We start from the raw sequence: 17,867 nt of genomic DNA on the forward strand, positions 1-17,867 counted from the left end.
ACCTGAGCCTGGTGCTGGTCTGGTGGCTGGCTAGAAACATCTATCGTTTGTTTACTCAGTAGTACTGTTTTCTTCTAAAAATTATCTTGTTTTCAAGACCAAATTTAGTAATAATACTAAGTTGCTTTTTTAATAATAATCAGTTGTTTACTAATGGTTCTTATAGGTAAAAACCAGTTCTAGGAATTGGGTAGTGAGCAACACAAGAAAATATGGCTGTGAAGTACAGATAAAAAACAGTGCCTCCAAGACCAGGCAAATACTACGTCACAATGTGAGCTGCACCAACAAGTATGTTCCTGTGCTCTTTCAGCGTCCTCACTGAGCACACAGTCACTATGGGTCCTTTGGACATCTGCTGTTTATGACAACTGTTAAGCATCAGTTAGGAGCTCCCATGTTCTACAGCATGCTGGAAGATGCATTTTCTCAGGCAGACGGAAGTGTAGATTCATGAAGCCTGGGACACTGGCAGCAGTGCTGTGGTGAGTCATGCCCCAGCAGCATATGGAAGGCTCCAAGCACTCTCCAGAGACTCCATTAACAAAGACTAACAGAGACCTAGACTTCCCAAACTTATCTGAACACAGGACGCTGTGCCTGAGAGCATCTGCATAGACCAGGGTTTTCTAAACAAGCTACCACTTTTAGAAAGTGTAAGAGCAAAGCCGAAGCCAAACTAAAATGTTCCTGGCAAATAACATGGTCCAAAAACACAGTCATTACAAATTACCTCAAGATATTCAGAGGTTAAACTAGCCCAAGTCCATTTAATTCTGTAAGAAGTGGACACAATGCTAAAAAAGAAAAGAGGGTGGGAACAAGATTGACATCAGCACTTTCCTTTCATAATGGAATCACCAAAATGAGGTACCATGACACTACCCCGTGGTTGAGGAAACTGAAAGCAGACTAAGCTATCTATACAGCCACCACACAGAGGTGCCAAGACTGAACTCGGGGTGTGTGGTTTTAAAGACACAGAAGACAGTGACAGGCTTCACAGGAACATACCATAGAGACAGACCCGTGACTTCACAGTTTTCCTACAGAATGAACTGTGAACACTTTTAAGAGGCAAGGTACCTGCGCCTGGCATGGTGGCTCCAGTACTTAGGAGGCAGGCAGATCTGAGTTCAAGGCTAGCCTAGTCTACAGAGTGAGCTCCAGGACAGCCAAGACTATATACAGAGAAACCCTGTCTTGAAGAACAAAAACAAAACAAAAAAGTCTGCAGTTGCACCTAGAATAGGTGCTTAGCAAATTAATTTCATGTAATAGACAATATGGGCAAATAGTAGGAAAGTTAAGACTCAGGTAACAAAATTATTAGAAAAATTCCTTTACTTGCAATTTCCCATCCACATTTAACCCAAGAGTGTTTTAAAAAATAATTTGAAAGGTAGCTATCAAAGATGCCAAACAACTCCTTACTGGGTAAATATACAAAAACGTTCAGAAGTCAAAGTTCTAAACTATTAATTTATATAAAAAAAAATTACAACATTTTAAAAGATGAGGATTCACTCTCATCAATGTCCTTATCTGGATCCTGTTCGGCAGCTTCTTTTTCTTGTTGCTGTTTCTTCCAAAGCTTGGCCATTGCCAGAAGCTTGAGGTTAGGCTGGTTGGCAGCATCCTCTGGAAAGATGTAATCATAGTATTCTTCCCACCCGGCATCAGACTGTAAAATTAAATACATCAATTATAAGGTGAGCAGACAGCTGGAACAGGCTGTACTCAGAAGGGAGAGGGAAGAATTTGTCTGGGAAACCTGGAGTTCAAACCCAACTATGTTCACTGAACAAAGCAACATCAAATCCTGCTGAAGAAGGAAAAGGCTGGGTCCAAATGAGCGACTGAACATCTGCTCAAACCATGTTGTAGCTCACTGAAAATGACAGCCCAAGTGGAAGAGAGCTAAACTTGTAGGCACAGTTTTTCCCCAGGCAATCAAGACACTCAGCACCTCAACTCCACCCTGCAGTCATGTTTAAGGCTAAGGTTCTGAGTTTTATGGGCTAGAGAGATGGCTCAGCTGTTAAGAGCATTTGTTGCTCTTGCAGAGGACCCAGATTAGGTTCCCAGCACCCACATGGTAGCTCACAAACACCTGTAACTCCAGTTCCAGGGGATCCAATGCTGCCTTCTGACCTCCAAGGGCACCAGGCATGCACATGGTGCAATATACACACGCAGGCAAACCACTCTTAAAATAATCTTAAATTTGAGTCTTACTCAATTCTCAGTAGCAGAGAACACATGTGTGTATATTGGGACTCCTAGCTCTCATCTTTTCATTTCTAATTGATCATAGATTTAACTTGTAAATACTGTCCTGAAATTCAGGCTCTCCTCTCATCTCCCACCTTCTCCCCAGTTGCTAGACTTATGAAAACCATCCAATAGATGATCATCTTCAACCCAAGTCCCTCAAGTCCACAGGTATGAGATGCCAACAATCTAGCTAGTCATGTAAAAAAGTCTTCAATGGTTCCCAAACTTGCTCTACCCTACAAAGCCTTCTCAGGATTGGCTCTTCTCTAAAGGGTGAAGGGATGCCCCTGCTTCCCATGCTTACTGACTTTCCACTTGCCACTCTACAAATACCACACTTCATGTAACTCCTAGACTGCACCTTCACTAAGTAAGGTGTTTTTGCCAACCCCCACCCCCACCCCATTTTCCACTCCTGGCTGTGTTCCTAGTAGCCAGACTACAAATGGTCCTTACCCAGGCATCTACTTCTGCTTTTAAGAATGTTCAAATCCTCCTTCAAAGCACACATTTCAAAGTCACATGCATTTCTACTCCTTTGACATGAGATGAATAAGCTCTAGTGCTCAGCCCTTACCCCATCGTCGGCCTGGACCTTTCTTCTCTTCTTGACCTTTTCTGGCATGAGTTTGTCTACTCTTTCCTTGTCTGATAGTGTTCCAAATTCATCTTCAAAACCTCGCCAGGATTCCAGCAACATGAGTCTCTCTTCTTTTTCTTCACAGTTTCTCATGGTTTTATTAGCCTCTTCATAAATCTGTCTGCATTTAGTCACACTTCCTTCTTTCCCCGAGGATAACTCAAACTGAGCAAAACTGATCCATACCTTTAAAAAATTAACAGAACCAAATTAACCATATCACCCTGAAGATAGTAACATAATGGTTGTAAACCTAATTTCTCCAGTTCATGACATCTGATGATGGATCACTGACCGCATTCTAGACTAATACAGTGAACATATGTGAACATACATGGAACTTCACTGTCAGTACCAAAGCACTCTCCTGCTTTCAAGTGTCTGACAGTTTTAAAATCTTGAAACCTGTGATTCCAAGAGATTCATGTGCAGCATAAACAATGACCTGGTATGAACTTAATATTCTTAAGTCTTCTGAGAATGACAGAGTCTAAGAACAAGAAAGTCATTTAAAATAATTTGTCTAAAAAAACCAAAACTGCTGCACAAAATAAAATGAAAGATCATTGACAAAGTCAGGATACCTTGACATGCTGTGTTCTCTGAAGCAACTGTCGGTAAAGGTTTCGTGTTCTTTCCGTTTCTTCCTGCTCAATCTCAAAATCAATATATGATTTCCAAAGTACCTAAGAAAAACAACAGGTCAATCTTAGCACTAAGAAGCCACATTGTAGCATGAATCTTAAAAGTTCTTATTAATAAAATCAAACCTGAGGCCAGTTATTTGGGTCAATGCTGGTAGATCAGAGAGACAGAACAAGCCACAGCTATCTCACCTCGCCGGATCCTCAGCTGGTCTTGTCTCCTCAGACTGGAGGCCTCTGAGTCCTCATCCGGAATGGGTCTCAGCTGAATTAGTGCTCAAAAGCCTGAATGCTTAACCAGCCAAAATCTTAACCAGCCAAAAACTTCTAGTTTCTGGTCCTCATGCCTTAATATATCTTTCTGCTTTCTACCACCACTCTCTGGGATTAAAGGCTGGCTTTCTGGGATTAAAGGCATGTGTCACCATGCTTGGCTTTTTCCAATGTGGCCTTGAACTCACAGAGATCCAGAGGGATTTCTATCTCTGGAATGCTAGGATTAAAGGTGTGAGTGCCACCATTTTCTAGCCTTTGTATCTAGTGGTTGTCTGTTCTCTGACCCCAGATAAATTTATTAGAGTACACAATATTTTGGGGAACACAATACCACCATACCACATGCCCCTATGGTTCAACCATCCTGACCTACATCCAAGAACCTAAGACTTTCACTCAATAGTTAAGGCAGCATGTGGATGAAATAATACAGCATTTACAAGCTTGCCAAAATGTGATTAGAACTGAAGAGAAAAAAAGGCTTTGGATTTAGTTTTACATTTCTTTTAGAGTTATTCAAATGTTCAACACAACCAAAATTTGTCAAGAATTCCAGGTACTTTCCTGATCTTGTTACATGCAGTTCCCTTTTAGGGAGAAAATAAACCAGATTCCTAACCCCAGTGCCAATTTCTTGTTATTTGAGTTCAAAAACTATTAACTGCCCACCACAGACAGGGGCCCGGACACTGGAGCTGGCAGTCTACTGGAGGACGGAGGACAGGTGCTAGCAGCAGTCCAGGAAGCTCTGCCCTGACAGGGTCATGTTAGTACAAGACTGACCAGAGGCTCAGAGAGTTCTGTGGCTCCTGGGAGACTCCAATCAGTCCTAGCTATGGTTCAGTGCCACCTTGTGGCTTAACTACTAAAGGCGGGCCAGTACTTCACCCCCCATTTCCTGTGTTCCAGATTTTGGCGGGGGAGGCTGCAGCTGTTTCCTTACCCAGCCTTCTCCACCTCATCCCTTTAACCTGTCCTGTCAGCTGTGTGGGGGCTGCTGCTGACACTCCCCTAGCCCACTTTCCTATTCAACAAACAGAAGAATCCTAATTAGTGGAAAAGTCTATAGGTTAGTTGGGTCATAGGGGGAATACTTGATAAGTATTTAAAATATATCCAACTTGGGATCCTTACCTCTGGCATGTCTAAGCGTGGCTGGCTGATGGCTAATTCATAGATTGCCCGGGCTCTATCAATATCACCAAGGATTGTCTCTAATTCTGCAAACTTAATCCATGAGGTACAATTCTCAGGTCCAAATTCCAAGAACTTTTCATAAAGCTTCCGGCATCTGTCAAATTCTCGAAGCTGTAGTTCCAGTTCTATATAACCTTTGAATAACTTGTTCTTTGGACATTTGCCTATGGAAGTCCCCTGAAGAATAAAATGGCCAAGAGTATTGTTATACTTAGGGTTTAATTTTAGTCACTGTCAATCTGTCCTAGAAGCTACCTTCTGCTGGAGTCAAACATGACAGATGACATGGAGGCTGGTCAGCCACAGGCAATATTGCAGAATTACACAACCATTGGATTTTAGACCCTTCAGGATCCCCTAGAAAATATGGTGTTAAGCATACAAACTTCCTTTAAATAAAAAGGTAACCAAACCTGACATACTACCCACAGGAAGCAAATAGTTCATTTGAAGGAAAACTGTGTATACACAATTTTATCCTACTGAGACACTTTATGACAAATTATGAGGAAGGTATATTTCAAAAATTTTGCACAAGATCAGACTACTAATTCCAGACTCCTAATCTGGCAACTGGTAGCTATAGATATTTCCAGTGTTTAAGTAGAATGTTTACAATGAAAGCATTATTGTTTTTGTTTGTATCTCTTGACAGTTTCATACACATATACAATGTATCTTGATCATATCCACCTCCAATTCCCCTCGCCCACTCCCCTAGATGCTCTCCCCACCTTCCTGTTACACTGAGTCCAGTTAGTTTTGATGCATGAGCATGGGCAACCTTTCAGCGGCTACACCCTTGAAGAAAAATGACTGTTTCCCCTCAGCAGCCACCAGCTGCCAATGGCTCCCCAGCTGGAGGTGGAGTCTCGTGAGCCCCTCCCTCCTTCATGCTGGAGGGCTTCACCTGGAACAAATCCCCTGCAGGCCACTACTGCTGCTGTTGAGTTTGAGTGTAACAGCCAGGCAAGGTCCAGAAGACACTTCAGGACCCTCCTCCCCACCCTCCTGTTCCTATTCTTCCTCACCGGTCTCTGAGCCTTGCAGGGAGGGAGAAGGGTTACGTTTATGTCCCTCTTAGAAGAGCACTCAGTAGTCACTTACTCTCCAAGCACTATCTACCAGCTTTCTAACATGTCCCAGGCTATAAAAGATACATTTCTGTTGCCACCCACCCCTTATTATTTTTTTCAAGACAAGGTCTTGCTATGTAGCCCAAGCAAGGCTGGCCTTACTGGTACGTGCGGCTTTTTTCAATAGGAACCATTCCAATTGTAAGCATGAAGATCTTAACCTTCTCCTAAGACAGTGAACCTGCTGCTCCTTTACTTACCAAAGCTCTTCTGGCAAATGGCAGATTTTTCTGTCGTATTTCAAACTGTGCATAATATAACCACATTTTGGCAAACGTGAACTACAAAACAAAAGCACAAAAAGATCTGGCTTAAGATGCTCATTTAAATTAACCAAAGGCCACTGGTAAGATTTCAGGGTGAAGAGGGATGTATTTTGTTTGTCTGTAAGCAAAGAGGGCATTTACCAACAGTTAGAAATACACCAAGAGGCCGGAGAAAGGGCTCAGGGAATGATGGCACCAGCTGTCAGGCTAGACCCTGTGTTTAATCTCCAGGACACACACGGTGGACAGAACCAACTCCCCAAGCTGTCTTCTGACTTCACATGTGTGCTATGGCATATGTACTGCCCTCCCCCACAAATAAAAGTGTAATAAAATTTATACACACACACACACCCATGACCACCTAGACTGATACTGTATTATATATACTTCATGGCATGGCAGCCTCTACTTAGAATGTTTTGTGGGATGCTTGTAAATTGGCAGGGCATCCTATTTCTAAGAACAACTCACCACTTCTAAAGCAGAACTTTGTTTCTCTTGGTGGGAAATGTGGTAGAGCAACATTTTAACAGCTCCAAAGAAGCCACATGTTCAACCACACAAGCATGCTCCATTATCAAAAGGCCCATTTGGAGTTTCTTAAGCATGTGCTCTGTCTCCTTTCTTCCGGTCTGTCTCTGAATTCCTACACTGCATTCCTTACTTGTCACACTGCAGGCTGCTCTATGAACTCGACAGCAGGGCAAAGTTCCCTCAGGCAAAGACTGTACCTGTCTTGATTCTCATGGTGCCACTCACTTGAAAGTTTCCAATTGATACATACTATTTTACAAGTAATAAAAGAGGATTTTGATCCAGCAAGTGTACCTTTTTGTGAGGAATCAGTTCCAAAGACGCTTGATATACCTGTCTTGTCCTCTCAGGATCCTGTATTAAGATTAAAATAGTTTTTTAAAGATTATGTTAATACTTACTTTACTAGTTAACTTCATGACTACTAGTAGAAATAGACACTCCATTTCTCAAGAGCTATTTTTAAATATTGATTTCATTTATGATCAAAAATAGCAATTACTTTTTTTTGGGGGGGGGAGTGGGGGTGGTGGGGGTGGTGGTGGGGGGGGGTGGTGTCTGAGACAGGCTTTCTCTGTGTAGTTTTGGTGCCTGTCCTGGAGCTCGCTCGGTAGCCCAGGCTGGCCTTGAACTCACAGAGAACTCACAGTGATCCACCTGGCTCTGCCTCCCGAGTGCTGGGATTACAGGCGTGCACCACTGCTGCCTGGCATAATTACCTTTCATTATCAGACTTTGGTTTAAGAATAAAAATGTGGCCATCAAAGTCTGAATTCGTCCTTGTAGAAAGGCCTGACAGCAGAAAGAAAGACCTTACGGTCTCAGATCAACAGAGGGTAGTCTTTCTCTGTTAACTTACACATACATAACCCGGAAATGCCACTTGATTTTTATCAAAAGCAAAAATGTACAATCTGGCCATGATCCTTCTTTGTGACAAACACATTACTAGGCAACTGTGTGTAATTAAACTGCTTCATTAGTCATTGTTTCAAGTTTTAAATGCGATCTATCTAAGTGTACCTCAAGGTTTTAAAACAACACACCATGCCTCAACAGGCACACAGTTTCAACGATGGACATGGTGGACAGAGTCCTAAGAGAATTTAAACTAAGTCTGTCTCAAAGACTGAAACTATGAGTTACTATCCACCACCATGAGACTAGGGTTAAGAAAGCCATTCATGGCTGACCCACAGTCGAGCCTCTCACCTTGGCTTCCAGCTCTTCGTAGAGTGCATAGTTGATCCAGAGATAGATGTAGCGCTTCCAGTGCCTCTTCTCCTGGATGGGCGGCACGTTGGCAATGGCCCTCTCGTAGACTTCCCGCACAGTGTCAGCTTCGGCATCACTTTCCACCAAGCGCAAGTAATCAAACCATGCGTCGTAATTGTGTGGATTAGCCTAGAAAAAACAGCTTAATCTATCAAAACAGAACCAAGAGCTAGACTTGACAGGCTGTCAGAACTATAAGGAAACACTAAACTTGCTCTTTTTTAGCTTTTATTCCCTTAGTTTTTACCCATTATCTCATGTTTAGAACACCATCCCTGAGACTACAGGACTGTAAAAGGGCATTGGCTGGCACCTCGAAGCAAAGTCTCTTTCCTCTACTGCTTGGTAATGATATCTCATTTTTTTCTTTGTTTCTGAGACTAGGTCTCACCCCATAGCCTAGGCTGGCCTTGAACTCATAATTATCTTGCCTTAGCCAGTCCTGGGACTATAGGCTTGAGCCACTACACACAGCTTCCAGCTTCTATAAATGTATTTTTTACACGTGACTGTATACCATTATATTGATAATGAAATTACAATGGGTTTATATCCGACTCTAAATCAGGAAACACCTTTTCAAACAAACAGTAATTTATTATGAACACATCTTACCAACCTATCACTTCATTTAACACCAAACTTGGTTCTTTGTTAGGAGCTACCTCAACCTGACTAAGCAAAAGATAAAAGAACCATGAGAGAAAACACTGCTATCTAAACCTGAAATGGCCTATCTGATAAGAACAGAACTGTCTACCGTAGATCTCTTGCTCATGCAAAGCAGGTGTTTGGATCCATCTCTGACCTTTCCATCCTTTTCAAAAAATGAGCTCAAATAGATGTCACATATCTTTTGAGGCATGGACTTGATATACCTAGGCTGGCCTCAAACTAACAATTTTTCTGCCTCTATCTCCCAAATGCTGGGATTAAAGGTATGACCCATCCTGCCCAGTCCCACATTAGTTCAGCTTGCTGTCAATGAAAGGACTTCCCACAAAGGAATGGCATAGCAAATCCAAGTATGGCTTACTCTCTTTTTTTTACGCCACATTTTTTCCACCTTGCGTGAAAGAGTTGCCTAGTCTATCAGACACACCATCACGAGAGTAATCACTCGCCCCAACCCAGTCTTATTGGCGAGCTCTGACAACACTAGCCATTTTCAGTAGCACCCACCTTCACTTCTTCTTCATACTGGAATCTCCGTTTGCTCACGATGATGTCTTCAATACCCCTCCGGTCACCAAACTTCTTCTCAAAGATGGTATAGTTTTTAAAGAGTTCTTGGGCCTCTTGTTTTGAAATTCTGTCCAGGGCATATTTGTAGATAACTCGTACCCTTTCAAACTAAAAAGAGATAGGAAGATCATCATCTAAAACATAATCTCATTTTAGCCACACCTTGAGAATAACTATAACCTACTACTTGTAAATTAAAATTTGAGGCCTCGATCAGAAAGGACTAATGCTTAGTTTTAGTTCCACATTTAATACTGTCTCAAAACTGAGCTATTTTCTCCTCACCCATCTTGGGTCCTTCCCAGGCAGGCACCACCACCACGGCACACCTGCTCACACCCAAAGCCCCACAAGTCTGCCTTGGTTCCTCCTCTCCAGTTCTCCTTCCCTTTACTGATTCTTTCATCAAGTGCTGCTATTTTTATTTCTTCACTACTGCCTTTTCTCCTCTACCTTGTTGCTGACCCACCTCCTCCATTTCTAACTGAGAACATTCCAGAAACCTCCTTGTTGTACTCTCTGGTTTTATCACCTGCCTCCTTCTTACTGATGATCAAACCCAGAGCTTCACCCACGCTCGCAAGCACTCTCCAAATGAGCTTTATCCTCAGGCCTCCCCTGGTTCTACTCTTGCTGTGTCCTACCCTGCTCCACAATACCTCCATGAACTAGTCAGAAGATCAATAATTATAATCCAGTCACTGTCCCACTTAAAACCCTCTAACCCTTGCCTCTCAGAGGGAATCTGACCCCTCCAATTCTATTATTTTCTGTGTATACTAAGGAAGAAAGGAACTGGCTTATTTGTGGGGCAATCTGTGTTTCCACTCCACACTGTTTCCTCTGGTTGAGGGCACTGCTTCTTTGCCTCCCTAGCTTATTATCTATAAAGCCTTTGAACCAGTATACCAAAAGACTCATCAGTTTACACATGTACTTTTGTGTTTCTGAGATAAGGTGTATGTATTCTAAGCTGGCTCCAAACTAAGCTCCACCTGCCTCAGCCTTAGAGTCAATCCTCAATTTTCTGAGTGCTGGGATTATAGATGTGTGCCACAACACCTAACTCCAGGTATTCTTATTTAAAAGGCGTAATTTTCAAACACAGCAGAATGAAATCAAGACAGTTAGCATACATAACCACTCAGCTCCAATCTATAGCTCAGCAATACATGCACACTGTTCTGTATGAAATTATGTTTTTGAATACAGAAAACATTCTCTGTGGATAAAACAGAAATGAACTCATCATGCACTTACTTCTTTCTGATTTTCCTCAAATTTGGCAAAGGCCACATACAGGTGTTCATCCATATGCTCATCTCCAAAGAACTCCACTGCTCTCTCGTAGACTTTCCGTGCATGGGCAAAGTAAGCGTGCTTCTCCTCGAATCGGGCGTACTTGATCCAGTTCTTCACAGCAGGGTGCACGAGCACAAGTGCAGCCAGTGAGTCAAGGAAAGGGCTTGCAAGACAGCACAGCACAACCCACAGAGGCTGGGGGAGCTCGCGGGACAGCGCCTGCACAGCAGACAAAGGCTCCGTGCCCAAATGGGCCGGAACCCCACTAACCTCCCAAACCCCAACAATGCAAACCACAAGTGAGAGGCAACAAAGCACACACTGAGGAGTCTAACCACTAACCTGCAGCCTGAGGTCAGGGCCACGCTACCCACTCTGATCGGCCTCCAGTGCCAACTCCGCAGTGGGTACAGACGTCTGAAGCCAATGAAAACCCTCAACCTGGTTATCAGCCATGGGATCTCCAACAAGTCATCTGACTCAGTTTTTTAGGGTGTGAAAGGGGAAAATAGTGCCAACCTCACCCATCACTTAGCACTTTCTGGTCAAAGAACATGGTCAATAAAAAGCTCCTATTACATTAAAGGCTCAGTAACAGCAGCCTACCTACCCACAGTGAATGGAGTAATTTGCCACAAAGAAAGCAGCTAGCCAAAGCTAAAGAGAACACATTTTCACTTGCCATTTAATTAGCAGGGCACATCAACCTTCCTTGAGGAAGCTGAAACTTTGCAGTGATGAATCCAGTCAGCTGTACCAAAGATACTAAGAGAACTGATAGTTCAGAGGCTGACTTCCGGGTCAGACACACCTGCACCTCCACCTGGGACCCTAGTGACCTAGTCAGCTTACTTGTCAACGTGTCTCGGTTTCCCGGGCAATGGAGCAGTTGCTGCCCTGCAGGGTTTCCGAGTGCTGGCAGGCAGCATCAAGGGTTAGAATACCATCTGCTACAAACCAGGTGCTCCTCTAGCCTCTGGGAAACCACCAGCAAACAGATCTTCATGTTGCACAGTAAGGTTCTCATTGTTCTGTAGAGCCGGTAAGAACTCTCAATTACTGAATGTCAAACCACTGATCCTAGGAGGAACGTGGACATATATCTCTCCCACGGACCACAGTTTTAAATTCTAAAAACAGCACACCCTAGCTATTTTGTGTGTGTACATGTTCCTGTGTGTGCACACATGAAAATATGTGCATGGTGTAAGAGGCCAGAGGCTGAAATCATTCATCTTTTTTTTTTCCATCCGAGACAGGGTTTCTCTGTGTAACAGTCTTGACTATCCTAGAATTCACTGTGTGGACCAGGGTGGCCCGAACTCACAGAGATCCACCTGCCCCTGCCTCCCAAGTGCTGGGATTAAAGGCGTGCACCACCACCAGGCTGAAATCGTTTATCTTATTCAATTGCTCTCTACCTTATCTTTTGAGACAGGGCCTCTCACTGAATCTGGAGCTTACCTAGTCAACTCAACTGAGTGGCCTAACAATGCCATCAAACCTCCTGCCTCCATCTCCCCAGGACTGGGATTACAGATATAAAAGCTAGTGAGCCCAGTGTGGGGGCTAGGGGTTCGAACACAGGTCTTCACGCTTGTGCATCAAGCACTGGTGGTCAACTAAGCCATCTACTCAGATGGGCATCAAGCGACTAGCCTCAGGCTGCTCCACTACAGGTGTCAGAACCCTATGCTACTGGCTGCAGAGAGGCAGAAAGCTCCTTGTGGACACAGAATGGGCCCCTCCTGCCTTCATACTCGGGCATCACTACACACTACACACTACACACACACACACACACACACACACCTGAAATGGACTTCAGCTAGGAACTGCATGCTGAGGGACACAAAATGTTCACTGTTTTATACATGTTTACAAATGGCTGCTGAAGCATAGCAATTATCAATCTGGGAATTCCAAACACATTTTAACAAGTGTGGCGGTCTGCAAACAGGGTGCCTCTGGGTGATGAGGATCACAGGGCCGTCTCTAACAGTGCTTTCCCAAATCCCATCTTCTAGCTAGGGACATCAGCCTGTCACAGGTGGCTGCTCAATCTTCTACAGTGCAGAGGCCGAAACTCAAAATATGCCAGCAAGGGCCCTATCAGTGAGTACACACTTAGCTGCACCATGTTGAGTTTTCATTTTTCTGGTATAGAAAGGACACAAGGCTCAAGGGACTAAGTGACTCTGGAGTCACTTACTAGCGGGAGTCACAGCTAGTGCTAATGTTAAACACAGACCTCTGGTTCTGGCAGCCAGGATTTAGTGCAAAAAAACAAAAATGAACCCGTATCATTGAAAAGACTCAAATCACCTAGACCACAATTTTTTTATCTGAACAATTAATTTCTATCCCTATAAGAAATGTGAAAGTGAGCCGGGCGTTGGTGGCGCACGCCTTTAATCCCAGCACTCGGGAGGCAGAGCCAGGCGGATCTCTGTGAGTTCGAGGCCAGCCTGGGCTACCAAGTGAGCTCCAGGAAAGGCGCAAAGCTACACAGAGAAACCCTGTCTCGAAAAACCAAAAAAAAAAAAAAAAAAAAAAAAAAAAAAAAAGAAATGTGAAAGTGATGGAATCTGCCTTCCTGACCTTCAATGTCGCCGTAATAGCTACATGTCTTGACTGTGATATCTTTCTGGGAGGTAGACACCCACGACAACAACATACCACTTACACCTCATTCAAAGGATATAGCGTTCATAAATGGTACGGGCCCGCTCCACCTCTTTGTATCTCAGCTCGAAGTTGATGTAGGAGTGCCAGGCCTGCTCCTCAGGCTGCCATTCCATCCAGCGCTCAAACACCTGACGGGCACCGGCAACATTGCCCAACATCTCCTCCATGTATGTGTACTTGTACCTGATGATACAGAATCATCCAAAGATGCCTGCTGTGGTCAAAATGACTTCAACATTTCCAATGCTTTGTTACATTTAAGTTTTAATTACATAGCTACGGACCATTTAGGATTATGACTCACAGATTATGTGACATTAAAAAACTGTATTTTAAGGGAAAGTAGAATGTAAAGTTCAATATATAAAAGCATTATAACTGCAAATAAAACCAATACACAGCAAGTGGTACTTTCCTAATTCACGGAAGGAAGGCTGCTGTGTACAACCAGAGGCTTACCAGAACTGGTTGACTCGGGGCAGGGTTGTTATGGCTCGGTCCCAGATATTTCGGGCATGGTTGACCTGGCGGTTCTTCATTTCCATTTCCGCGTATTTCAGCCAGAGTGTAATATTCCGATAGTCTACATCTAAGGCACGCTCGTATATGGATCGAGCCCTTGACAAACAAGACATGGAGAACATCAAAAGCAGTACCTTTAAGATATGCAGTAGTCACTTCAAACTAGCTGCAATCCCCTACTGTTTGTTGGATATCTACCCTGAGTCAAGTTCTGGTCATAAAAAGAGAAGAACTAAGTTACTATATAATCTTAGAGAGAAGCACGCAATTATTTCATAATGTCACAAACATTATAGTCAAGGTCTGCACAGGAAGCAGAGAGAGAAATGGCAATGTTTGGAGGAAAGGCTAAGTAGGAGGAATTCCAAACTGAGAATATAAGAGAGAGTTCCAGTTTGTTCAAAGTCAAGGCTGGTGGAGAAGGGTGCTTTCGAGGGGTCAAGGCAGAGAGTAGACAAATGTCACAGTCAAGAGCAATGGTGTGCTTAGGAATTGGCAAGGACATGGTCACTGCAGAGCAGGGCTATGAGGGAGAGTGCAGAGAGGCTGGTCAAGAGGAAGTGAAGGCCACAATTTTTATCTTGACAACAGATTTCAGCGGAACCCTTTTATTTTTGAAATATGAACAGAGATAAAACACTGCTTCTTTAGTTACAGGAGTACTAGCGGCAATACCCACACACAGAACCTCCTGCAACAACACTCCATGACTGTGCTTCCGAGTGCCCTGAGGAGCCTCAGAAGAACCTTAAGATGCCATGGAGCAGAAGCTGGAAAGCACTAACACAGCACAGTCCTGTGCTTTACTTGTCCTAGTTTTCACATGACAGTTTATCGTATTTTTATATATAAATATTATACTTATGGCAATGTTACCTTTGAATTTCCTTTAGACTTTCTTCCCATTGTGCATACTTTATCCAGTTACTAATCACAGTCCTGTTTTTCCTTATGTTATCTTCAAAAGTCTGAAAGGCAAGGGAGGGTGGAGGTATATTAAAGAGAAACTGACTTTGCCTTTTGCCTTGTAATAAAAGTTACTCATTTCATTCTTTTTAAGAGACATTATGTCCTAGATGCTGAAAAACAGGAGGCTCTCTACAGGAGGTTACAATGACAAGTGTTTCTCTCGTTTACGAAGACAACAAAATACTGGAGACGTATGAACTACTGGAAGAATTATTGGTAATTTCTGCTGTTGCCCATAATGATAACTAGTACTTTAATACACTCTACTCTCATTCCTAATAAGAAAACAATTTTTAACATTACCTTCACGTGTTCTCAGTAATTCCCAGAATGTGACATGTAACTTCCACAGTATTGGTGGATTAAGTAATCCCAAATCTTAGCCTGAGGTCAAGTCACCTAGGTTCTCTCTGAGTTCTCTCCTGGCCCTAGCTCCTGCTGTGGGTAGGACATGGACAGGTGTGCACGGTGCACTTCAACACTCACCTTCCTCTTCCGCAGTTTGTAATCATTGAGCTCCTCTTCGTCTGTGATCTTCTGCTGAGGCGGGGGTGGAAGGAGCTCGAGCTCTCTCTCTTTAGCCTCTCTTAAGAGCTGCTCGGCAGTTATCTGTACCTCGGCTGGCGCTTTGTTTTTCACCTTTTAAGAAAAAAAGACATTTCTGTTTTGGGTAGTGTAGTGTTCTCCACACAAGATCTTAAAACCCATGAACATCTTCCAGGATGTGAACTTCGTAAGTATGAGGACAAGAGGACCTCTTTGAATGACATGTTCAATTCTCCATGAGACAGAATGGGGGTGGGGGTGGGGGTGGGGGGATGACCCTGCATTTTCTATCTAATACACGGCATCTACGATAATGGGAATGGGGGTGGGGGGACAACCCTGCATTTTCTATCTAATACACGGCATCTACGATAATGAGTCCATAGTGAAAATCTCAAGAGAAAAAGGTGACAAAATAACATCAATTTTTCCCTTTTAGGAGAGTAGACTAAGCACTACTTCCTGGCATTATAACTTGTTTACAGGATTCCTCTACTTATTTTAACCCACCTAGTGGGCAGGTTGGTTTTCCACGACATTTGAAGTCAACTGAAACTTACTAAGTTCTCATCATCAGCCTGGAAGCTGCTTGAGAACACACAGCTGTGTTGCTCAACACACTCAACACAGTAGCTCCAAGCCAAACGTGTTCTGAGTTAGATGGACCCTACGTGCAAGCACTGCTCTAATTTGCTTTTTCCTTTCTTTCTTTCTTTCTCTCTCTCTCTCTCTCTCTCTCTCTCTCTCTCTTTCTTTCTTTTTTGGTTTTTCGAGACAGGGTTTCTCTGTGTAGCTTTGTGCCTTTCCTGGTACTCGCTTTGTAGACAAGGCTGGCCTCGAACTCACAGAGATCTGCCTGGCTCTGCCTCCCCAGTGCTGGGATTAAAGGCGTATGCCACCACTGCCTGGCCTAATTTGCTTTTTTACTTCTGTGATCAAAGACTTAACGGCGCACGCCTTTAATCCCAGCACTCCAGAGGCAGAGCCAGGCAGATCTCTGTGAGTTCGAGGCCAGCCTGGTCTACAGAGAGAATTCCAGGACAGGCTCCAAAGCTACACAGAGAAACCCTGTCTCCAAAAACCAAAAACAACCAACCAAACAAAACCACCAACCAACCAACCAACCAAACAAACAAAAAAAACTCTAACAAAAGCAACTCAGGGAAGGAAGACTTGATTTGGCTTACACAACCGGGTCACAACCCATCATGAAGGGAAGTCGAGGCAGGAACTGATACAGAAGCCATGTAGGAGCACTGCCCACTGGACTGATTGCTCAGCCTGCTTTCTTATAGTACTGAGGACCACCTGCCCAGGTGTGACACTCCCTGAGAAGGCTGGGACATCCACATCTATCATTAGTCAAGAAAATGCCTTACAAGCGACCTGATGGAGGGATGTTATCAATTGATGTTCCTCTTCCCAGATAACTGTAGCTTATGTCAAGTGGATAAAACCTAGCCAGCACACACAGCCTGGCTTTTATGACTCGGTATAAAGGCTACCACATTAGACTTTTACAATAAATACACGTGGAAATGAGAACTTGTCTTAAAACAAAAATGCCACGTAGAAGAATCGGACCAGAGAAAGACTGCATGTAAAGACATGTCAGTTGTCCAGCACTGGTGACATATTAGCCACCGTTGGAAATATAACAATGCACTGTTTAATTTAAATTATGCCATTGCACAGAGCCCATTCCTCCCATCCCCTCCACTGTCTAACTTTCAGCCTGCAAGTTTTAGCTTCCTCCACCAAGTTTACCTTCAAGTTTACTGGCACCCCTCTGGTGCTTGACCATGGCATGGTCTACAGTGCCTGGGTACATCTATCAAGGTTGCCATTTCGCCCTTCTTGTTTTACTCCAGCAGTGCTACCCCGAGTGAACGTGTATGGGGGGGGGGGGGATACCGGGGGATCCCCAGAGTCTAGCAAAGCTAAGAGTTTGCTTAACCGAACTGATCACTCGCATTACAAAAACACCACCCTGGAACGAAGGCTGGGCAGCCGCGAGACAAGCTCGGAGGGACAAGACCCCGCACCACGCCACCGACTACCTGTCTTCTTGGACCTAGGGGCCGAGCTCGCTGTCCCAAGTCTCCGGTGCAAGACACCGCAGATGCTGAGCTGGGGCCCTTCGCGGTTGCCTACCTTGGCCACTTTGGGGATCCGCTGTTTCCCGGCCGCTGTAGATGCCGCCATGTCTGCAGCCGCTGAACCGGAGCAACCCCGACACACACCTGAACCTCAGAAGACCGGCTTCAAAAATGAGCTCACACCAGAGAGCCGGCCCACAACAAACTAGATCCCGGAACCGGAACCGGAACTCTCCAGGGCGACCTTT

At 44.0% G+C, this 17,867-nt stretch overlaps 1 protein-coding gene across 1 annotated transcript; it reads right to left on the reverse strand.

Annotated features, from left to right (window-relative positions):
• Positions 1-1,326: 1,326 nt before the first annotated feature.
• Crnkl1 (crooked neck pre-mRNA splicing factor 1) lies at positions 1,327-17,813 on the reverse strand. Its single transcript, XM_006984477.4, has 14 exons — positions 17,675-17,813; positions 15,461-15,613; positions 14,882-14,973; positions 13,943-14,101; positions 13,500-13,666; positions 10,754-10,932; positions 9,431-9,601; positions 8,186-8,377; positions 7,268-7,327; positions 6,371-6,451; positions 4,972-5,211; positions 3,502-3,603; positions 2,855-3,103; positions 1,327-1,684 (listed from the first exon to the last, which is right to left on the reverse strand). The coding sequence occupies exons 1-14, from the start codon at positions 17,723-17,725 to the stop codon at positions 1,499-1,501; spliced, it is 2,082 nt and encodes a 693-aa protein (XP_006984539.1). The 5' UTR covers positions 17,726-17,813; the 3' UTR covers positions 1,327-1,498.
• Between the last annotated feature and the right edge of the window lie 54 nt (positions 17,814-17,867).

This window comes from Peromyscus maniculatus, chromosome 4 (genome assembly GCF_049852395.1).
Source record: "Peromyscus maniculatus bairdii isolate BWxNUB_F1_BW_parent chromosome 4, HU_Pman_BW_mat_3.1, whole genome shotgun sequence".
NCBI lineage: Eukaryota > Metazoa > Chordata > Mammalia > Rodentia > Cricetidae > Peromyscus > Peromyscus maniculatus.

Bases quoted from the DNA above. Each gene is read 5' to 3' on its own strand.
- Crnkl1 (XM_006984477.4), bottom strand. From the start codon at position 17,725: ATGGCGGCATCTACAGCGGCCGGGAAACAGCGGATCCCCAAAGTGGCC. The intron at 13,667-13,942 runs GTAAGCCTCTGG...CTGTATCATCAG, and splicing joins CCCCGAGTCAACCAGTTCTG to GTACAAGTACACATACATGG. The intron at 5,212-6,370 runs GTAAGTAAAGGA...TTTATTCTTCAG, and splicing joins CATTTGCCAGAAGAGCTTTG to GGGACTTCCATAGGCAAATG.